Raw genomic sequence first — 24,063 nt, 5'->3', positions numbered from 1 at the left:
TGAGATCAGTCACACTGTGTCACATGGGACCTTGTGACAGGTAACAGGAGATGGGAAGATCAGATTAAGGCTTTTGTAGTGGTCCAGGCTACAAATTTAAATGTGAAATCTGTAAGTAGAAATGTCTCTTTGGCGATGGTGAATGGAAATAGGAAGTTAAGGGTAATACCAATGTTTATGTCTGAGTAATATGTCTTAGAAAAATATGATGTTTTGAAACTGTTCAATTTTGGATGTTTTAATGTTTCTGATGATAAATATTTCTGAATCTTTACCACAAAAGTGAATAGAGCCATGGCAGGACATAAGCAACTGGAAATAGAAACATGACATACAAAAGAGGCAGATGTGGATTGGGCTTTGCAGGGCCGACATGGAGTAGAGTTCAATTGTCTAGGTAGTTTAGTGCCCAGTAGAGATTCTTTTCAGCCTCTAAGTCTGTTTAAATACCCACCTCACCTCTTTCTTTTTCTCCTTTCTGTCCTCTGTCTCCTGTATTTTTGGGGGTATCGGGATTGAACTCAGAGCCTACTCTATAATTGAGCTACATCCCCAAATCCTATTTGTTTCATGGTTATTGTTTTTCTTTTCTCTTTGCTTTTTTTCCTTTCCTTTCCTTTCCTTCCTTCCTTCCTTTTTTTTTTAAGATTTATTTATTTATTTTGTTTACAGTGTTCTGTCTGCATGTATGCCTGCAGGTCAGAAGAGGGCACCATATTTCATTACAGATGGTTGTGAGCCACTATGTGGTTGCTGGGAATTGAACTCAGGACCTCTGGAAGAACAATCAGTGCTCTTAACCTCTGAGCCATCTCTCCAGCCCTCTTTCTTTCTTTCTTTCTTTCTTTCTTTCTTTCTTTCTTTCTTTCTTTCTTTCTTTCTTTCTTTTAACTTACTATATGGGCCAAACTAGCTTTAAACTCAAAGTAGTCGTGCTCAGTCTCTTGAGAGCTGTGATTATAGGTGTGCATGCATTAATCAGCTCCTGTTTTCACATTTCTATTTCAATCTCTTTAATTGTACTGTTAGCATTGAAGAGATTACTAAAGGCCCAGATGGTGAGCCTAGGAAGGTAGAGGCTGGTGGGGATGGTGGAAGGAGAGGAAGCCGACAGATGGGATGTGGAGTAAAAGGTGTGCTGTTCTAGTTTCTTCCATTTCCCCCACTTGCCTCACTGTGTTTATCCGACCATATCCTACCATGTTAACCCTCATCTTTGTGTGTGTGTGTGTTTTTTTTGTCTTGTCTCATTAAAAGGATTCATCAAACGTGAGGAAAAAGACTTTGGAAACCGGGCACCATTGTTCCAGTTCCTCCTCCCTCCCTGTCATCCATGACCCTCCTGTATTGCTCCTTGATCCTAAATTCTACCCTCCCCAACCACAGTTCCTGTCCCCTGATGTTCTGATGCCCAGCATGGCAGGGGAGCCCTGTAGACCCCCAGGTAACACCCCCAAATTAATATTATCTGCTAAAATGTGATTGTTTTTCAGGGTCAAATCAATATACCTACTGGGAAAGTGGGGTGTCCCAAGGTAGACTGGAATAAATATGAATTACTGTTTTAAGATCAAGCACTGGTCTTCATAACTTTTTAGATACCATGCTCCATTGTTGAGAGTGAACCAAACTGTCCAGTCATGAAAGAGTAGGTTTGAGGTGGTGAAGTGTAGTTAGTAACTAGCCTTTGTATCTTCCCCCACATTGAAAGTATCATCTCTTTTAGCTAGTTTTCTCCCCTGCTATTTATTGAGTTTCAACTGAGGGATAGTATAGAAGGGAAGAAATGAATGGAAAACCGGAAAGACACTGTACCTTGAGAACCCATGTCATATGTACAGACCCAGATAGTCTGCAATAAGATGGGCAGCACCATTCTGGCTCTCATTGACCTCCGTCGGAAGATGCTCTCTTCTTCCTCCTGATGGGTTTAGCTTGCACTTTAAGGTTATGGTTCTCAGTAGGGAAAGAGGACATACTATTTGGTACCTAATGGTTGTTGTTGGATAAAGGTACTTTGAAATATCATTTAATACACAAGGCAGTCCTTCTGATTCCAATAAAGAATTATCAGCCCACAATGTCATAAATACCATAGTGAAAGAAATAATATAGAAAAGACTTTCTATATTGTATATGAGGTAAGAGTAGTATGAACAAAAGCAGCGGTCTCAGAAATTTAACAAGGATTTAAGAGAGGACACTTAACTGCTAAGAAAAGCCAACTGAACAAACAAACAAACAAAAAATGCTAGACAGTGATGGTGCACGCCTTTAATCTCAGCATTTGAGAGGCAGAGGCAGGTGGATCTCTGTGAGTTCGAGGCTAACTTGGTCTACAGAGCAAGTTCCAGGACAGCCAGAGCTGCACAGAGAAACCCTATCTCAAAAAACATATGTATGTATGTTTAAAAAAAAAAAAGAGGAACGAGAAACCAAGTGAAATTTTAGTGTAATTGCTATAGGAGTTTGCAGGGGGATATACATTTATACATGTGTGTGCATGAGTGTGTTAGAGCAAGATTACCATGGAGGGTATGGTAATATCCAAGAGACTGTTTCATTTCCCAAAAATAGAAAAAAATTGATTTTGATGTAATATTTAGGAGTTTTTAGGGTTAAGGCTATATATAACTCAGTGGTAGTGTGCTTGCCTAGCATGCACAGGGCCCTGGGTTCAATCCCTAGTACTGGCAAAAAAAAATTACTACGTATATTAAAAGCAAAACTAGGTTTCTTTTTTCTTCTGTGTGTGTATTCTTGGACAAGTAAAGAGTTGGGCAAAATATCCAGGAATGGTCCTTTGGAAAGGAGAATTATTTTCTAAAGATACTCACTCAGTCTTTTGGTTTCTTTTTCCTTCTCAGGAACTTCGAGGAGTGTCCAACAGTTTCTGGCTATGTGTGACAGGGATGAAACTCCCCAAGGGGTCAAGTACACAGGAAGGACTTTGAACTACCGAAGTCTACCCCATCGTTCCAGAACTGATGCTTCCTGGGGACTAGGACCAGAGACCAACCAGCATGTTGGGACCAGTGTTCTAACTAGGCCAGCATGCAAGCCTCAGCTAACCTACACTGCCACACTACGAGAACGAAGCCAGGTTCCTCATGCTCAGTCCTGGGGGAATCTTTTCCATTCACTCTCGCATCTTCCTGTTGTTCACCCAGTGTCCCCACCATCCAACAGTCTTCATCTACCCCTTAGGTCAGCTTGGAATTCAGGTCCTGTTCTGGGGTCCCGAACAGTTGGCCCTCGAAGAATAGATATGCCCCCAGATAATGACTGGAGACAGGACAGTTACCCCTCCCAGCATAGGCACAGGAGGAATGAAGAGGAGAGAATTACATTTATTCTATCAAATGCCCCTGGAAGAGAACAGAACAGGGTGAGATTTTTACAGCACAGCAGGTGGTAAGGATAACCTGTAACCTTTCTGGAGCCATACCTTTCTCTATAAAACGGTACCATGGCAGAGTTGATGCCTTGTGTCCTGCCAGTTAGGCTATAATCATCTCAACATAAAACTGGCAGTCATATGCCTGCAATCCTAACAGTTTGGAGGTAGAGGCAGGAGAAGCAGCAGTTCAAGGCCAGAGACTTTGAACTCTTACCAAACAGAATCACCACAACAAAAGAATTGTTGGCTTTTTCTAAGGGTGCTTGCTTCTTTGAGGGAGAATATTTGAAATTCCAGCTTTAGAACTGGGGCTGTCGCTCAGTTGGTAGAGTGTTTTCCTAACATGCACAAAGCCCAGGTTTAGATCCTTAGCACCATGTAAAACTGGTCATGGGGGTGCACACCTATAATTCTAGCACTTGGGAGGTGGAGGAAGGAAGATCAGAAGTTCATGTTCATCCTTGGCTACGTAGCAAGTTCTAGGCTAGTCGGCTTCATAAGACCCTATGTGGGGGACAAAAAGGAAAAATCAAACTTTGGCTCCTCTGAGCAGCTAATGCTTAGGGCTATATTTGAGCCATTTTAAAATTGAATCTATTTTATTACTCTGGACACTAGCTATTCCTTAATGTTTAAAGACATTATTTTATTCTTGGTTAAGTTTAGGCCCCCATCTCCAGCTTAGTCCTCATCTTTTGGTCCCAACTATATTCCCTACTTATACTACTTAGTTATTACCTGGACTCTTCCTTGTAGTCACTAGTCTTACTGCATCCTAATGGGAAGTTCAACTGCCAGATGTTATGGCTGTCAGCCTTTCTTGCGACTCAGACTTTAGGCCTAGAATGTGGAGCTGCCAACAGAGTATTTGCCCTTCTGAACAGATGGACTTGGGCTTACTAACACACCCTCCTGTCCTCAGCAGCAATGCCATTACTGCCACTCCTTTGATCCCTGTTGTAAACTCTCAGAGTCAGTTAAACTATTTTAGGGCAAAGCATACTGTTTTTGTAAAGTATTTTTCATTAATAAATCTATAAGATAGTTCTATTTAATCTTTTGTCTTTCACTTTTGTATGTTCTTGCTCTTTTCTTCTGGGATCGGGAGATCTGGACATTTATATAAAATGGCTTCTGACCAAATGAAAATGAATAACCAAAGAGGAGTTGAAAAATACGTAGTTAACTCTCACAGTTGTTATGGCTGTTAGCATGTTGCCTATCCCTTTCCTGCCTGGACACTCGGTACATTACATACTTGATTCTTCCCCTTACAGAGGAGATTTTTCTGGGCATTCAAATTACCCCGACATACTCCTGGTACAAGTACACTCTTGGTGCCCTTTCTCTTTCCATTACAGGTTTGTGATGTGCCTCCTATCCCTTGCTCTTTGCCTGTCGTTCCACTCCTTCTCTTTTCCCCTTAAGAGTCAGAACATCTATGATAATAAGATCTATCTTCACCTATGACACATTTCCAAAGCTCCCTTTCCTTTAAAGGATACTTTGTGGTGCCTGGAGAGACGGCACAGTGCTTAAGAAACAGGATGTTCATCCTCTGGACCTGGGTTTGATTCCCAGCACCCACATGGTAGTTCACAACCTTCTTTAGCTCCAGTACCAGGAACTATAACTACCTCTTCTGTCCTCTGTGGGGACTGAACACGTGGTGCGCTCACATCCGTGCAGACAAAACACACCCTGGCAAGAAAAGGAACTGGATTTTCTGTCCTTATTTATCCCAGATCTCAGGCTCATTGATTGACACAAGTAAAAGATTGCTCTAGTGCTTCTCCAGTCATCAGGGACGATCCTACACTATGTGACACTTGGGCCTTAGTAGATACGCTGGCCCTGACCACTTCACTGCTGCTGCCATGCACACTCTTCTAATCTTTGTAAAAATGCACTTAATTTGTGTCTATGTGAGGGGGACACCCAAAGGGCAGAGAATAAGTCGGGGCTGCTTCTCTCCTTTCAGCTTATACGCCCAGTGATCCCATCATTAGGTTTGGTGGCATATGCCTTTACCATCTGTGCCATCTCACAGTTTGTCATCATTGAGGAGTCTGTTCTTGTTCCTTGACCTCATAGATGTTGGTCAACTTGATCTGTTTATGTAAGTTGTCCCGGCACAAAGATATAAGAACTAATTTCCAATTTTGTAGTCTCTGTTTCCAACTTTTTTCATATATATGAGTATATATAGTTAGTGTATGTGTATACACACACATACATACTTATGTACACACACACATGCATATAAAAATTTTACCCCTGGGTGAGTTAAGAGGGAGGCTATGGCTTTCCCAGGTGAACCTTACAGATTCTTTAAATATCTTTAAGGTGTCATTCCCACAGTTCCCATGACCGGTGCTTAGATTTTTTTCAGCTTAACTTAAAGGCCTTCATACTCTTGACCCTTCCAAACTCCAAATGCAAGGGTCAGAATAATATTCTGACCACACCCCTGTCACCTTTTCTTTTGAGACAGACACTCGCTTTGTTGCCCTGACTGGTTAGACTGGGCTATAGACTTGAACTCACAGAGTTCCTGCCTTCCTCTGTTTCTCTAGGATAAATTCTATTTTAAATGATAATGCCACTTTTTTACAGTCTACAATGCCTCCTTCATTCTTATCTCAAGTCACACAGTTATGGTTTTGTAGGTAAATTGTCATATATTTGACTGTCAAGACTGCATGCAAGGAATTTTCATCTGATCCCTTGGCCTGCTCTCGTTTCGGTAGTAGGCACGGTAATTTTGCTCAAGTCCCTGGAGCCTGTCCCGCCCCCGCCCCCGCACGCGCGGTGCATGACGGTCTTAGCCCCTCTGAAGGGAAAGAGGGTCCGCCATGTTCCTCGGCGGCACCGCCGCTTGGCTCTGGTAGCCGCCGCCCCCGCCCCCAACCCCGCCCGGCCCGGCATTGAGCCGAGCCCCGGGCCCAGCATGGCCGCTCCTGAGCCGGCCCGGGCCGCGCCGCCCCCGCCCCCGCCCCCGCCGCCTCCTCTCGGGGCCGACCGCGTCGTCAAAGGTGAGAGGTGGCCGAAGCCCTGGGGACCTGGCGTGAGGCGCGGTATGAGGGCGGGCGGGAGCCCGTCCCCTCGGGAGCGGGCCCGGCGGGGCCGGCGACTGACTGGCTGCCTCCCTTGGGGAGTGGCCCCTGGGCGGGTCCCCGCTGGGCCGGGCTCCCGCTCGCCCTGCAGGCCTGGCCGGGGGGTTCTGCGCGGGGCGTCGCTAACGCGGGACTCGGGGCCGCCCGCCGCAGTGAGCCCCTTTCTTTCCTGCACCGCCCGTTACCGGCGCGGAGCCCGCGGTGAGCTTCCGGCTCCACGACAGCTGCGCTCCGGCTCGCCCGGGCACCGAGGGGCCCGGGATCCCCTTAGCCGTGCGCAGTCGCCATGAGCGGTCGGTCTCGCCCGGGTGCTGGCCCATGCCTGCTCCCCGGTGACAGCGCCTAGCGAGCGTCTGCCGCAGGGGGTTCACGCTCGCTCTTCAGGTGCCACCGTGCGCGGAAATTGGGGAAACCGTATGGGATTGGACGGGGGTGAAGGATCCAGGCGTGATCTAGGAGTCCAGTCTTTTAACTGCAGACCCAAGGAGAAAATCCTATTATAATAGAAGGAAGGCCTATATCGCATATTGTAAGAAGTAGTAGATAGTTTAAAAACCGTCAACATTGATTAGAAAGGATTACCTGTCGCCTCTAAACACACGACATAACTCTCTAGACGAAAAAGTGAAATCTTTCTCAGCCAGGGAGGAATTAATGGATAATTGTGTATAGGTAAACGGATTTATTTACAATAGAGAAATTGAAGAGGCAGTTGAGAGTCCAAGCTCTGAGAGAGCACATCAACCACAGATAATGCAGTGGATATTAGTAAGAACTTTGTAGTCAGTAAACAGATAATGTAAAATAAAGATTTCGTTATTTTGATTATGCTATTTTATCTTTAAAGGTATTTTTATTGTCAAATTTATCTTCTCAGATATACTGGCACAGTGTTTAAAGACTGTTAGCTCAGTTTTGAACTGTGACCATGGTTTGCCATTAAAATATTTTAAAACAAGAAACCCTTTTCTCCTTTGTGTGTTTTTTTAAGTTTAAAGTTTTCAGTCTGCACTTTCGGTTCTTAAAAGAATGACACATTTTTGAACCTAGGCATATATGGCTGGGTTAGACATTAGAATGAGCCAAATAGTTTATGAACTTTTTCTGAGAAATCTTTTTTTTTTTTTTCTTTAAGGGAAGAGAGGAGATCAGTCATTGATCCTATCAAATCCTTTAATTTTATGGGTGGAGATTAATCTAGAGGACATGACCTACCTTTTCGTTTTCTTAACTATATTTCCTGTATGTTCAGATACTTTTCATCAGAATAAAAGCTGAAGTAGCTAGTCACATTCCCAAACCATGTATTTATGTTGTCCTCATGTGAATCTTGTTCCTTGACATATATGTGGCAGTATTTTTCCTATACTGCTTTAATGAAGCGAAAAGGAGATTCCAAGCATAAGGCAGATGCCCTAGGGGTGAGTTGTGAGTCCAAGACACAGCCATTTACAGTTTATTGACTTGAAATTAAAACCATTTTCTTGTAGGAAAGGAGCTTGTTTGGAAATTTTCAATTAAGAGGCTTAAGGTTACCATATCTTGTGCAGTAGTTGTATCTTCTTAATGGATACAACTTTCATTTTCTTGGGAATTTGTTAAAATTCCTGATACTATGGTGGCACATGTCTTTAATCCCAGTACTCTGGAGGTAGAGGCAGGAGAATTGGTGTTAAGTTTGAGGCCAGTCTGGTCTACATAGCAAATTCCAAGCTAGCTAGAGTTACATAATGAAACCTGCCTCAAAATAAATAAATAAAACAAATTAAGCTCAGATTTCATTTAAGCTTAGGATAATGTTTTAACTTTTATATACACTGTTTCATAAGAATGTTTGGGAAATTGCCATTAGTGTGGAGTTTAAATCTTTTACTCTCCGAACTTTCCTTGTCTTTAAATTTTAGGCTTAGTATTTCTACTCTAAAGACCTCTATTTTATGGACATGTAGGTTTTGTTTTTTTTTTTTAATCTTGTTTTGTGTGCATGGATATTTTGCCTGTCTGTTATATACTTGCACCACATGTGTGTGATGCCCCAGAGGGCTAGAAGAGGGTGTCAGATCTTGTAGAGCTGCAGTTACAGAAGGCTCTAGCAGCCTTATGGGTGTTGGAAACCCAATTGAGATCCTTTGAAAGAGCAAGCAGTGAATGCTCTTAACTGCTGAGCCATCTTAAGTCCCCAGGTAAGTAGGTTTTTAGGAGAATATAGAATGTTTTGTTTACTGTCATATTTAGGAAATTCACTTAGAAGTTTGGGAGATTTTTAATACTTTAAGTGATTTATTTATAAATGTGATGGGCATGTTACTAAACTTATTAGCAATTCTTTGTCACTGGTCATGGTTTCCTGGTTAGTTATACTCAGTTTCTGAGCCTAGTAGTCCAGCTACTGACTCAAATCAAACTCTCTTCATTTAAAAATTTAATAGAGAGGCTGGTAATTAACCCCATGTACTGCTCTTTCAGAGAACCAGAGTTCTGTTCTCAGCATCTGTGTCAAATGACCCACAGCTTTCTAACTCCAGTTTCAAAAGATCTGATGCACTCTCTGGCCCCTGTGGGAAGCTACATTCATTTGCTTATACTCCCATACATACACATGCTTACACATAACTAAAAATAAAAGAGTCATTTAAAACCATTAACCTGATGTGGTTAATCACAATGGCATATATAGTCATAATCCCAGCACTTGGGAGAAAGGAGGGTCCTTCATTCAAGGTCAGCCTGGGGCACATAGCGAGACTATGTTTCAGAAATTTCCATAGTAAAATATTAAATAAATCACAATGTGTTCCTGAAGCTTCTGTTGCTTTTTTTTTTTTTTTTTGGTATACATTTTTGTTAAGAACGTGGAAACATGTTGGTGAGGTGGTGTATTGGGTAAAGGTACTTGCTGCCAAGCCTAACAACCAAGTTAATCACTGGGACCCACATGGTAAGAAGCAGAGAATCAATTTCTCTTTAAAGTTGATCTCTGACCTCCACACAAATACACATACATACATGCACAATAAATAAATGGAATACATTTAATAGAATGTGGGCTTAACAAAAAAGAGAGAATGGAAACAAACTAGGAAAAATGTAACTGCATATGTACTTTATTGCCATATCAGTAAAATGATGTAATTGAAATGTAAAATTCTGATTTAGGAATATTTCTTTCACTTCTCACAGATTTACTTAACCTAATTTTGTCCTGTTACATTTCCTCACTAAATTGTGCATGTTTTGTTACATAAACTTAAAGCTAAAATGTCACTGACTTGGTCATAACATGAAATTCACCTTTATCCCATAGAGAGTAGTGTTTAGATTTATATCCATTTTAGCATCCACAATGTAGAAGTTTTTTCTTTTAGATTTTTTTTGAGATAAGGTTTCTTTGTGTAAGAATTCTAGCTGTCCTGCAATTTGTTTGTAGACTAGGCTGGCCTTGAATTCACAGAGACCCGCCTTCCTCGGCCTTCCAAGTGCTGTGAGTAAAGGTATGTGCCACCACTGTCTGGCTCATTGTGGTTTTTAAAGAAAAAATGACTATACTTTCTAAGTTTGAGGTCAATATGGCACTCATGTTCTCTTTGTCTACCATGTGGGTCCTAGCGGTTCAATTCAAGTTATGTCTGACTTGATGGCAAGTGTCTGTACCTGCTTAGGCATTTCACACAGCTCCTTTTTGATTTTTTGGTTTTTTTTTTTTTTTTTTTTTGAGACAAGAGTCTTATGTAGTCCAGAGGTTGACCTCAAAGTTGATTATGTAGCTGATAGTGGCCTTGAACTTATCTTCCTGCTTTCAGGAAGTGATGGGTGTGCACGCGTGTATAACCATGTCTGACAACAATTATTTTTTTTATATTCAACATTTCCCTCCAATTTTCTTGTTTCATAAATTATCACGATCTCATATTGAGTGAAAATACTGAAGTGTATTTTGTTTTAAATGTATTTCTTTTTTAATGGACGGCTTTATTCATTTAGGTTCCTCTGCTTATAAGTCAGAGATCATTTGCCAGACTATTGCCAGACTATTAGTTTTATTAGAGTTGTTCAGTTGTCGCCAGAGATTTGCAAATGATTCATGCATATCTTGAGAATCACATAATGATTTCATTGTTGCTCACAGGTTTAATATTTTAAAAGCAGTTTGAATGTTAATTTTGTTTACAATATATCTTGTAGACTTATGTATAAAGATAACTCCTTAAAATGATTTTTCTTCTTTTTACCCATTAAAATTTTAACCCATACTAAGATAAAGTTTTAGTACTATGTGTCCTAGAAAAAGCAAAGGAACAGAGACCATTAACTTATGTGTGTGTTTAAAAGAGAAGAGAAAGGACTATGATAGTAAGTTATAAGAAAAATGCCAAGAAGGAAATTCAACTGCTCAGTAGAGAGCTGACAGCCAGAGCTATTGAATGAATAAACAAGGATTATAAGGGAAAGTTTGGTGAAAAGAACCTTGATGTATTAAATGTGTTTTAGTGTCAATCATATGACTTCATCATAAAAATGTTGTTATATTCAGAGGTGAGATAATTGAACTAATTAGCTGATTGATTGTCCATAAAATTTATTTTAGGACATCAGAGTTATAAGCTGGATGTTGTTGGTGCATGCTTTTTATCCTAGTATTTAGGAAGCAAAGACAGGTGAGTCTCTGAGTTCAAGGCCAGCCTGGTCTACAGAGCCAGTTCCAGGACAACCAGGGCTACATAGAGAAACCCTGTCTTGAAAAACAAAGTTATGAAGTAGTAATTGTTTATGTTTCATAACCTGTAAAAAGACAGTGACATTGTAAAAGATAAAGTCTTGGAGCTGGAGGGATGGCTCAGAACTTAAGAGCACTGACTGTTGAGGTCCTGAGTTCAATTCCTAGCAACCACATGGTGGCTCACAATCATCCATAATGGTGTCCTCTTCTGACATGCAGACATACACACAGGTGGAACACTGTATATATAATAAATCAGTAGAATTAAAAGAATAAAAAGAGGTAATGTTTTGATCCTTGGGAATATCAGTACTCACAAAAAGTTAATAAATTTCTTTGAGTATGGATATGGTTAATATTTATTGCAGAACTAGCAAGTTGTCTCACTTCAAATTAGGTAGTAATGTCCACTGTCAGCGCTTTTTTTTTTTCTTTTTTAAGACAGAGTCTCACTATGTAGCCCCTCAAGGATCAGATTGGCCTGGAACCCAGATCATCTGCCTACATCTACGTCCCCAGTGCTGGAATTAAAAATGTGTGCCACTACACTCTTCTTATGGGAGATAGATATATATTAATAAGAGAAAAGAAGTCTTGAGGGATGGATAGAATTGAAATAATAAGTTAGGGTTGTTTGTATGATATTTGTTGTATACATGCTCTGTACCAGGTATTTTACTAGGATGTAATTCAGTTGGTAGTGTGCCTGCTTAGCATGCAGGAAAACCTCAAGTTTCATCTCCAGTACCACATAAATCAGGCTGTAACATGACGGGGCCGGCTTGTTGGGGTTTCCATCCCTCCAAGTACCTCAACAGCTGGCAAGCAACAAAGAAAATCACGCACAAGACTCCATAAGATTATAAACTGATTGGCCCATTAGGTCAGGCTTCTTGTTAACTCTTATAATTTATATTAACCCATTATTCTCATCTATGTTAGCCATAATGACTCCGTACCTTTCTCAGCTGGGCAGGTTACATGCTGCCTCCTCAGTGGTCTGCGCAGGAGTGGCTGAGAGAGAGCTTCTGCTTCCAGAATACTCCCAGTCTCTTTGCTCCACCCCTACTTCCTGTCTGGCTTTCCCGCCTATACTGCCTGCCTGGCCAATCAGCGTTTTATTAAAATATGATTGACAGAATACAGATAATTCTCCCGCACCATTTCCCTCTCTCTCTCTTTTTTTTAAACAAAGGAAAATACCCATAATCCATTTGTTGGGAATGTGGGCGTAGTATTTCAGGCTACTTCCTGCTGGTTGGGGGCGCTGATAGTCTTAAGGGGACCTAAAGAAAATTTAGAGTTATAATCAAGTCATGACTGGAGTATCCTGTGAGTCTCGATCATCTCTGGCAGCAGTCTTGGATCAGTTCTGGATGTAGACCTCTGTCATCTGGGCCATCTGTTCCTATCGGAGATTTTTCAGGTGGCCTCCCTTGGTCAAAGGTGATTATTCTTAACTCTGAATAAATCCAGAGTCTCTCGTTTTCTGTGGAAACAAAAGCAAAATCTCTTCTCCAAAGTAACATACCTTTTGACTTCAGTTTTGAAGCCAAGGTATTTTCAAAATTCCTACCTTGGGTTAGTTCAGCAGCATTTATAAACAAAAGTCTTTTAGCAGTTGTTGCTCCTTCCTCAGCAATCAAACAATTTAAAGAGAGCATAATAGCATACAGTATGAAGATTCTCTGTGCATTTTCCATCTTTATGTGGCTTTATTTTAACCTCTATTTCTTTTATTTTTACTTTTACTTTTTGAGACAGGATCTTTGTATATCTTTGTCCTGGAATAACACTGTAGACCAGGCTGTCTTTGAACTCACAGAGATCCTCCTGTCTCTGCCTCCCCAGTGCTGGGATTAAAGGTGTATGCTACCACACCTTGAACTCACAGAGATCTGTCTCTGCCTCCCAGGCATTGGGATTAAAGGCATGTACTACCACACCTTGAGGTCACAGAGGTCAATCTACCTCTACCCCTTGAAGTCACAGAGGTCAATATGCCTCTGCCTCCCAGGCATTGGGATTAAAGGTGTGTACCACCACACCCAACTACTCTCTTTCTTTCCTTTTAAGAACTTTAACTTTTAGCCTGCATATACATACTGTAAACCATTTAGAGGTTTTCTTCCTCTTTGAATCTCTCTTTACTGTATATTTTTCTTTTTCTGACCATGAGTCTTTAATTTACTAAGCAATATGGAGAGCTGTGGCTTTGACGGCTAGATCCAGCTCATTCCTTAGCTTTTCAGCCTCAAAGCTGAGGTACCAGCCAGAGCTGTGTTCACTGCCACAACTCTATGGCGTTTCAAGGTCCTTGCCAGCAAGCAAGCTACAGCATTCTGCTCACAGACCACACTCAGTCGGACTGCCTGCCCGAAAGAGTCAGAGTTTGCTCTGGCAGGACAGCCCAGAAAGCCAGCATTTTAAAACAGTGTGACTTTTTTCCTGCTACTGCTGAAAACCGAAAAGCATGCATTCAGCTTTTCATCACCACCATTTAAGTATTTCGTTGCAGGACCTCTTAATGAGCTGCAACGTTTTTGCAGCTAAAGCTGAGTCAGGAAGCCTCTCTTAGCTGAGAGCCTTGCTTGCCTCTAGCAAGCAGAGCAGACCTGAGAAATTGCTGCTACCATACCAAGAAAACATGCTTTACTCTATTCTTTCCCAAGCTTTCTCAAGCTTTCTGTGGATTCAGTTATCCACGTGGGCGCCATATGTAACATGACGGGGCCGACTTGTTGGGGTTTCCATCCCTCCAAGTACCTCAACAGCTGGCAAGCAACAAAGAAAATCACGCACAAGATCAGGCCTAGTGACACATCCCTGTAATCTTAGTATTTGGGAACTTGAGTCAGGAGTATCGGAAGTTCAAGTACACCTTTGGCTACATAGGGAATTTGAGGCCAGTCAAATGTAAGACCCTATTTTAAAATAAAAGATACTAAGATAGAGTCTTAGTGTGACTAGTATAGTGGGGGTGACAATTTAAATAAATATTGCAAGTTAGAAACAAAGTGCTGTTAGAATGACAAAGGGATCTAACAATAATCTAAAGTTAAAGGGAAAGCATCACTAAGTGTAATGTTTAGAGGTACTCCTTGAAAGGTGAGTGGGAATGGAATAGAGAAAACAGAAAAGTATAGAGTTGGTTTTCTTTTTTTTAAAGCATGGTAGTAATATGTAAGGTGTTTAACAAGGAATGGCAGATAAAGTTGGAGAGGAACCTTTGTGTTTTTTGTTTTTTTTTTTTTTAAAGATAGGGTTTCTCTGTAGCTTTGGAGCCTATCCTGGAACTCACTCTTGTAGACCAGGCTGGCCTCGAACTCACAGAGATCCAACTGACTTTGCCTCCCAAATACTGGGATCTTTGTGTTTCAAGTTGAAAAGCTGAAATGAAATTTAAGATTGTAACAGCAGGCAAACCTCTGAATGATTAAGGATGCAGGCTGTAGTTAGACTTCCTGGTGTTGAAAACTACCTCTGCCACTGAATAACCTCATGTAGACATGTTCTTAACATTCAAGGTGTAAGTTTTCTCATCAGAGCTAGAGTTAATATGGCCTTTTTTTTTGGTTTTTCGAGACAGGGTTTCTCTGTGGTTTTGGAGCCTGTCCTGGAACTAGCTCTTGTAGACCAGGCTGGCCTCGAACTCACCTAGATCCGCCTGCCTCTGCCTCCCGAGTGCTGGGATTAAAGGCGTGCGCCACCACCGCCCGGCCCAGTTAATATGGTTTTATTACAGAGTTTCTGGCATATTAATGACGATAGTATGTGTATAGTATGTCCCATAGTACCTGGCCTGACATGTGGCCAGTACTGAATCAATGGTAGCCATCATTGTTACTGCTTTGTGAAAATTTTAAAATAGAATAGTAATGTTATTGTTTTGAAAGCTAACTGATCAGATTGTGTGGAGCAAATTACTAAGGGAGGCAGAAACTTTAATTAGGTTTAGTTATGTTAGTAGAGTAGTTCAATAAATGGATGACCAAAGCATCAATTAAAGGGAAGATACTTATTCTTCCCTTTAAGCTGATTATGCTTAATAGTTGTATTAGGTAGATAGATATTGGATAAATGATGGAGAATGGGAATGAAACAGATAAACAACACGAAGGGATAATAAGACTAAATTTTGCTACTGAGAAACCCTGTCTTGAAAAACAAAAACAAAACAACAACAACAAAAGACTGCATTTACTTTATGTATTGATTCAATTGAACAGTTACAGTTAGAAGTACAGACTGTGGTTATTTGTTAAAGACTGATAATGGTCACATTGAGAAAGACCCTGATTCAGATTACTGAAAAATACCTCACTCAGTAAAGTGCCTGTGGTACTATCATGAGAACTTGTGTTCAGAACCTCAGTACCTGTCTTAAAGCCAGGGCCTCATGGGGAGGCAGAGACCCCTGGATTATTAGAGATCATTGGTTAGTTAGTCTAGCAGCATCAGTAAACTCCAGATTTAGTGAGAGACCCAGTTTCAGAATATGAGGTGGGGGAAGTAAAAGCATTTTGGTGTAAGCCTGATAACCCAGGTTTGAGTGTAGAATTTATGGTGGTAGAGAGAACTTCCAAACATATGGTATATGCCTTTAATCCCAGCACTTGGGAGGCAGAGACAGGAGAGCTCTTAAATTCTGCCTCAACCTGAACTAAATTGGAAAAACTGTCTCAAAGAAAACTAAAACAAAAATAAAACTACATAAAATTTTGAGCTAGGTAATTTAGTTGTGCTTTGTTCTATTGAGAATGAATAGTAGAATCGAAGTTTTCAAGTAGAACTTAGATAAGAAATTGAGCGTGTATTGACACATTGCAGGAAATTCAGCAATGACGATGTAAGAAAATTGAAAGATTTGAATAATCATAAAGAGTTGGAGTCATGTTGGAGCTGTGGCTCAATGATTAAGAGCCTTTGTCCTGCAAAGATCCTGAGTTCAATTCTCTGTAGCCACATCTAATGGCTTAACAACCACCTGTCACTCCAGTTCTGGTGGTTCTGATGCCCTTTTCTGGCCTTCAAGGATATCCACACACATGTGGACTCAGGTCCACACTTAAAAAAAAAAATGACTAGAGAGATGGTTTGGTGGTTAAGAACACTTGTTACTTCCTACTTTTGCAGAAGACTGGTTTAGTTCCTAGCACCCACCTAGTGGTTAACATCCATCCAGGACTCAAGTTCCAGGGAATATAACATTCTTTTCTGATCTTCATGGGTACCAGGCATGCACACGAACATACATGCAGATAAGCACTCATAAATCTAAAATAATTAAAAATATACAACAATAATGAATCTTTTTTTAAAAGTCTAAAATTCAGAAAGGTGGAAATCTCCACAAAAATTTAAATCTGAGTGATGGGCAGTAGTGGTACCATGACAAAAATAACAAAGAAAGAAACAAAATTTGATGAAGGGATAATTAAATAACAACCACAATTACGTCATCCCAGGGATGCTTTGAAAATTTGAAAATAATGCTATTGTATGTATTGAATCTTTCCTTAGGTTATGTGACTACTCCATAGTTCTACATCAGATTGATGAACAGCCTTGGTTTGGTTTGGTTTGGTTTTTGTGATGGAAACTCTCAGAGCTCAGGCTGGCCTTCAATTCTTATCCCTCCTGCCTTTACCTCCTAAGTGCTAGTGTAACAGTTAAACACCAGTATTCCTGCCTGAGGAGCCTTTTGATGATCCCTTAGGTCAAATGAAACTTGGCATTATGTTGATATAAAAACAGATGATCCTGCAGCATCATTTTGACCTAGTTTGAGCTATGGCTCTGCACCTTGAGAAGCTGCTTAACATCTCTGAGTCCATTGCTGAAATGGAGATGAATTCTATCTGATCACACAGGATGTCTCTGAAAATCATGTGAGACTTGTGTATTGGAAAGCATTTTATAGACTAAATCATAAATTGGCACTGCTACATAAATTGGTCTTAAGATACACGAGTATTTTAGAAACTACTACATACTAATAGTTGAATAAGCTGTGTAAATTGTGGATCATTTGATATATAGAGATAAATGACCTAGCCCCATTACTTTCAAGACAGACATTTAATGATGCAAGTTGTAATATAAGTATTTGCCATGTCCTGTGTTATTTGACCCCAAAAATAAAAGGTACTATTAATGTAGGCTGGGAGTATCATAATAAATTTCCAAGAAAACTTATGAAACACTAAATGAGGAATAACAGAGCGAGGTGGTTCCTGCATAAAACATCTATTGTACCTGGGTGTGAGAAGCTAAGGATTGTGGAGGTTAAGGTCAGCATGGGCATAGGGAATTCCAGATGAGTCTGAGCTAGTGTGAGACCTTGTCTCAATTCCTCCAGTATAAGGTGAGATTATATACCCAAAACAACATGACATGCAAAGTAAATCAGTTGTTGGTCAGTCTGTCTGTCTGTCTATTGGTACAGATTGTCACTGTGTAGCTTGGCTGGCTTGTACCTTGCTGCTCAACCTCATAGAGACATACCTGCCCCTGTCTCCTGAGCACTGTTCTCTGCACTACCATGCCTGACTAAAATAGTTTTAAATTAATGTAATTTAAGAAATAAAAGCAAGTTAATGTCTGAAACAGAATGTGTTCAGACTATGAGGTAGTGGTAAAAGATGAGGGTAAATTATAGGTAGGTATTTCATCATGAAGGACCTCTATGTTATGATAAAATAATTTGAATTTTAGAGATGGATAGATATCAGCACAGTGGTTAAGAGCACTTGCTGCTCTTACAGAGGACCTCTGTTTAGTTCCCTGCACTCACATGGTGGTTCACAGCCATTCATAACTCCAGCTCCAGGTGATCAGATGCCCCTCTTCTGACTTCTTAGAACACCAGGCATGCATATGGTACATATACATACATACAGACAGACAGAATACTCAAACACATAAAATAATTTCAGTTTTATATAGTGAAGCCAATCTGAACTGGAATGTTAATGCTTGAATTTTAAAAATAATACTCTGTATGTTTAGGCAAGTGGCTAAATTAGTAGCATGCTTGAGGACCTGAATTCCTTCCCCAGAACCCAGTGGACAGTAAAGTTAGTTAAATTACATAGATAAGCATTTGGCTTTGATTTTATCTACATCCCTAAAAGATCATATTAAAGTTGTTTAGAAAACATTGTTTTTATGTTTGTATTAAAGAACATGCAAGATGAACTGCAAAGGTAAAGAAAGGTAAAAAGACACTTACTGCACAACCCTGGCAGCCTGAGTTTGATCCTGGAACCCATGTATAGATGGAAGTGAAAAACCAACCCTACAAATTTGTCTTCTAACCTCCAAACATGTTGTGACATATACACTCAATACATCATGCAGACCAGTGGTTCTCAACCTTCCTAATGCTGTGACCCTTTAATACAGTTCCTCATGTTGTGGTGACCCCAACCATAAAATTACTTTTCTTGCTACTTCATAATTGTAAGTTTGCTACTGTTATGAATCATAATGAAAAAAATTTGTTTTCCCGATGGTTGTAGGTGACCCCTGTGAAAGAGTCATTTGACCCCAAAAGTCTCGATCCTCAGGTTGAAAACTGCAGATGTAGACACATACACACTATAATATTTGTTTTAAAAATGGCATGGAAGATTGTCTTATGTTTGCAGTTTATTTCTATTAAGGCTTATGTAGTAATTATATTTTATAATATGAGTTCTGACTGAATGTATTGTAGTAAAGAAAATCTTTAGTTATCTTGAAATTTTTTTTCAAATCAATTCTCTTACTATTTTCAACAAAGAACATGTTCTTACATATAGTTTATTATTACTTCCCCCACCCACCACCACCACTAGGGGATGAATCTAAGGCCTTGTGAGACAGGCACTCTCCCATGAACCCAGGTCTTATAGAGTTTAACTAGGTAGCTTCCTTCATTTAAACTTGTTTGTCAGCTTACTTATTTAATTTTGAGACAAGTTCTCAGTAGCCTAGGCTGAATTCAGATTTGCTAAATTCTAGACGTAAAGAACTATAAAAGCTGGGTTTGGAGGAACACCTGTAATTCCAGCACTCAGGAGGTAGAGGCAGGTGGATCTCTCTGAGTTCATGACCAGCCTGGTCTACATAGTGAATTCCAGGAGAGCAAGGACTATGTTGTGAGACCCTTAAAAAAAAAAAGTGTGTGTGTTTGTATATATGTATATATGTATGTGTGTGTAGGACCTGGGTTTCATCTCAAAACCACACACAGAGTAGTGTTATTTGATCATTCTTTTAGAAAAATTTTGTTTAAATTGACATATCTATTAAATGAAGAAAACCTCTTTGAATATTTTTGAAATTTATTTTTAGTTTTATTTATCTAAATCCAATTAGTTTCTGTGTTAATAATATATTGTTACTTATTTTTTGTTCATTTAAAAATACGCAGCTGTCCCTTTTCCTCCAACTCATCGGTTGACATCTGAAGAAGTATTTGATATGGATGGGATACCCAGGGTTGATGTTCTGAAGAACCACCTGGTTAAAGAAGGTCGGGTGGATGAAGAAATTGCACTTAGAATTATCAATGAGGGTGCTGCCATACTGCGGCGGGAGAAAACCATGATAGAAGTAGAAGCTCCAATTACAGGTAAACTTACTTGTGTTTTGGATATTATTAAACCAGTATTTAGTTGATTGGAGATAAAGCTATTTCCTTTTCAATCACATTATGTACAGATTGATATTAAATGGACATTGTCTTGATTTTATGGGTCTGTATTTTAAGTTTTTGTTTTTAATAAACATACATGAGGCTAGTCTATCTAAAATGCTTTTATGAAGGTTTCATCAGTTGTATTGGCCATACTTCAGTTTGATTCAATATTTACTTTGCTCTTAATTACTAGTGGCAAATACCTTGATATTAATCAGAATCTATATGTGATCATTTTAAGGTCATTGAAAAGTACTAAGTTGAAATGGGAGTTTTATTACTAGCAATATAATCTTGTCATCCTGTGAAGTGCTTACTTAGCTTCTAAAAAAGGAGCCTTATAAATTTACATGAAAAATTCATTACTGACATATCTTGTTACTTTTGTTACATCTTGTTTTAGATCTTGAGCACATGAGCACTTGGTTAAATATCATTCCTATGATGACTCTTTCTTGGGCCACTCTTCAGATATTTCTTAATAGCAATTTTAATATCTTATGTTACAGCAGTTAGAGTTTAAGTAATATTTGTTAATTCAGAGGCTTTTTTTCATATCTAATAATCTTCTTGTTTCAGTGTGTGGTGACATCCATGGCCAATTTTTTGATCTGATGAAACTTTTTGAAGTAGGAGGATCACCTGCTAATACACGATACCTTTTTCTTGGTGATTATGTGGACAGAGGTTATTTTAGTATAGAGGTAATAATTATATACTGTCATTTGATTTGCAATTGTTAATATAGATTTTCTGTTAATTCCTAGTACAATAAGTTCCTAAAAATACTTGTATTGGGTTCTTTTTAATACCTCTGTATATTCTGAAATTTGTAGGAAAAGCTATTATTTATTCCTTTTTCAGACCATTCAATTAGTTTTCTTTGTATCATTTCTTATAATTACTGTTTTTTCCCTAGTGGAAATGATAAGCAGACTGAGATTTTTATTGTCTTGTTATCTCATGGCTTATGAGCTAATGATAGTCATTTCTTTACCTCTCGCCACTAAGGGCATTAAACCATGAAATTCTTAAAGTGAAGCATTCATTATATAATGCTTTTATTGCTTAAACTGTAGATCTATTTCATCATAATGCTATTAAGAGTCAAGAATATCCAAATCAATTTTTTTAAACTTTTAAGAGGCATTAAAATGACCTATTGTTCATCACTTAATTCATTGATTCTCTTTGCTCCTTTTCATTTTGATTGTATAAAGTATGGAAAATACAGAGCAACCTGTATTTTCTAACATATATATCTCTTTATTTAAATGAATATGGAACCATATTAAAACATTTTTTATCTTGTCTTTACATAATCTTTATACTGTGACATTTTACATATTGGTAAATACTAACCTACGGAGTCATTTTCCATTGAATAAACAAACTTTAGCTTCTTGTTAGATACTTAAAATTCCCAAGTCTTTTCATTACAAGTGATGTCTTATTGGGACATTGTAATCCTATATTTCTATGTATTTACCCTGTTATTTCTATAGGACAGATTTGTAGGTAGACTTGCGACTTGCTTAGTGAAAGCTCTGTCAGTATATAATTTATATTACACGTTTAATATATTCCAACCAGGTTTAAGCATTAACAGATACTGGTTAATTTAGTCCTCAGAGCATTGTTATGAGGTAAGTACTGTTATTTATCCATTCGTTAGATGAGGAGCCTAAGGCTTGAAGTTAAATTAACTTGGCCAAAGTTATTAAGTGGCACAATCAAGCAGTCTGACTCACCTGCCCAAGTAGGTACTGAGGCTTTTTTTTTTTTTAAGGATTTATTTATTATGCCTACAGTGTTCAGCCTGCATATTTGCCTGTGGGCCAGAAGAGGGCACCAGATCTTATTAGATAGTTGTGAGCCACCATGTGGTTGCTGGGACTTGAACTCAGGACCTCTGGAAAAGCAGCCACTTTTAACCTCTGAGTCATCTCCCCAGCCCTACTGAGGGCTTCTTACCTGGCAAATTTCCATTCTACTCATTGTTATGTATATCCACTTTTAAGGTGGTTTTAGTATATTGTACTTCTCAATAAGGACTTTATGACTGTGTTCATTCCTTCCCTTAGGAATTTTATTATCCTGGGATGTTCTTCCCATTCATATTTTCATTATCAAACTCTTTAATCTTTGCTGAATTACCTCAAGGCTTTAAGAAAAATTCGAAAATGGTCTTGCCTGACAAAGAACTTAATATAATTGATAAAATCAGTGAAGTAAAACTTAGTTGTTACTGAGCATGTTGGTGTATATGTACTCATTTAAGACTATTTTATAGTTTAGTTAGTTAATAATACTGTTACAGACAAGATAAAGAATCAAAACCAAAAACAGTTTAGTTTTAGTAGATGTTTCTTTGGTTTTATTACCTTTCTTTTTCCTCAAGAAAATGAAGGTTATGCACTTCAATGTACTTGGTTAAAATAATTTTTTTCTTTTATTTTTCCCCGTTCCCTACCTCCCCAAGGGTTCCTCTGTGTAACAGCTCTGGCTGTCCTGAAACTCACTCTGTCTGGTCTTGAACTTACATAGATCCTCCAGCATCTATCTCCGGAATGCTGGGATTAAAGGCGTGAGCCACCACACTCAACTCTGAATTTTCTTTTTTTTTTTCTGTTTTTTTTTTTGGTTTTTCGAGACAGGGTTTCTCTGTAGCTTTGGAGCCTGTCCTGGAACTAGCTCTTGTAGGCCAGGCAGGCCTCAAACTCAGAGATCTGCCTGCCTCTGCCTCCTGAGTGCTGGGATTAAAGGCATGTTGCAATCACCACCCAGCTCTAACTTTTCTTTTTGTATGATTGTATAAGCCATATTTGTTTTTACTTGAAATAGCCCTTTCTTCTTGAAACAATACATAAAATGTTAGTTTTTTATGTTAAATCTAGAGAAATGTGTGTATTCAAAATGCTGTTTGTTTCAATGTTTTTGTTATAAAAATTGCATTTTCTTTGAATTAAATTAGATCAGTGGTTCTCAGATTTCCTAGTGCTGCCGCCCTTTAATACAGTTCCTCATGTTGTGGTGACTCCCAGCCATAAAATTATTTGTGTTGCTATTTCATAACTGTAATTTTGCTACTGTTATGAATTGTAATGTAAATATCTGTGTTTTATGATGGTGTTAGGCTACTCCTTTGAAAGGGCTGGTCGACTCCAAAGGGTTCAAGACTCACAGGTTGAGAACCACTGGATTAGCTAGCTAATAAACATCTGCTTTATGTAAGGAAGTGTTTGCAAACAATAAAGCAAATATAGAACTTGACCCCTGTGTTAGGCAGTGTGGCATAATGCTTAAGATGAAAGGATCAAAACCTGTATTTATTTCTTCAGAGCTGTATGATTTTGGACAAGTTACTTAGCTTACTGATTTAGTTTCCTATATAAAATAGAGGTAATATGATAATTGCTTTTTGGCCTTTTGGCTAAGATAAAGTGGAGATCTACTACATATATCATAGTACTGTTTGAGAAATAAAAGAAACATTTTTTGTTTGAGAAGAATTGTCAAGCACTCCAGTGCTAAGCACATTGGTAAATACTCTTCTGTTAGCTTTTTTCATTTTAGTTTTTTGTTTTTTTTTAATTATTAATGAGGAAGCCATTTTGCTAAGCTACATTAAATAATCTATAAATCTTAAGTAGATTTATTTATTCAGCAGGTATTCTTTGGTCTTCTATTTGCTAGATACTTTTCTAGGAGAGTCAGAAGTAGTAATACAAAGTCTGATTTCATAAAACTTATTATTATTATTATGGGTTAAATGGCAATAATAAAGAGTAACAGAATTTATAAGGTTAATAGAGTTAAAAGAAAAGAAGCAAAGATAGACATAGTTAAATAAAATTTAAGAAAAATTCACTGGAAATATTTTCTTTTGCAGTGTGTCTTATATTTATGGGTCTTGAAGATTCTATACCCAAGCACATTATTTCTTCTGAGAGGCAACCATGAATGCAGACACCTTACTGAATATTTTACCTTTAAGCAGGAATGTGAGTACTTTCAGGAAAAATATTTTCATTGGTTCTTTTGGGATGACATAGGTAGTAAGAGATATGAAGACTTTATAGTATAACATATAAGAACATATTCCATGACCACACATGTACATTTTTGAGAAAAATTGTTAAGT

The 24,063-nt window shown here is 38.8% G+C and overlaps 2 protein-coding genes across 15 annotated transcripts in view; both read left to right on the top strand.

Annotated features, from left to right (window-relative positions):
• Usp54 (ubiquitin specific peptidase 54) overlaps window positions 1-4,455 on the top strand; it is a 100,901-nt gene extending 96,446 nt beyond the window's left edge. For 5 of the 7 annotated variants that reach the window (XM_087911930.1, XM_087911932.1, XM_087911931.1 and 2 more), the window contains 2 exons: window positions 1,258-1,444; window positions 2,868-4,455. In XM_087911930.1, coding sequence (XP_087768056.1) covers window positions 1,258-1,444; window positions 2,868-3,418 — 738 coding nt within the window. In that variant the 3' untranslated portion in view covers window positions 3,419-4,455. The remainder of the gene's footprint in view (window positions 1-1,257; window positions 1,445-2,867) is intronic. The other 2 variants (XM_087911935.1, XM_087911936.1) reach the window with 1 other exon arrangement.
• Window positions 4,456-6,279: 1,824 nt separating this feature from the next.
• Window positions 6,280-24,063, top strand: part of Ppp3cb (protein phosphatase 3 catalytic subunit beta) — a 46,701-nt gene continuing 28,917 nt past the window's right edge. For 6 of the 8 annotated variants that reach the window (XM_087911924.1, XM_087911929.1, XM_087911928.1 and 3 more), the window contains exons 1-4: window positions 6,280-6,435; window positions 19,653-19,853; window positions 20,499-20,623; window positions 23,812-23,923. In XM_087911924.1, the coding sequence (XP_087768050.1) occupies window positions 6,351-6,435; window positions 19,653-19,853; window positions 20,499-20,623; window positions 23,812-23,923 (523 nt within the window). In that variant the 5' untranslated portion in view covers window positions 6,280-6,350. The remainder of the gene's footprint in view (window positions 6,436-19,652; window positions 19,854-20,498; window positions 20,624-23,811; window positions 23,924-24,063) is intronic. The other 2 variants (XM_087911926.1, XM_087911925.1) reach the window with 1 other exon arrangement.

This window comes from Myodes glareolus, chromosome 12 (assembly GCF_982192425.1).
Source record: "Myodes glareolus chromosome 12, mMyoGla1.1, whole genome shotgun sequence".
NCBI classification, from domain to species: domain Eukaryota; kingdom Metazoa; phylum Chordata; class Mammalia; order Rodentia; family Cricetidae; genus Myodes; species Myodes glareolus.
The sequence above is the reverse complement of the archived record's forward strand: the minus strand, read 5'-3'. Positions and strand labels throughout refer to the sequence as shown.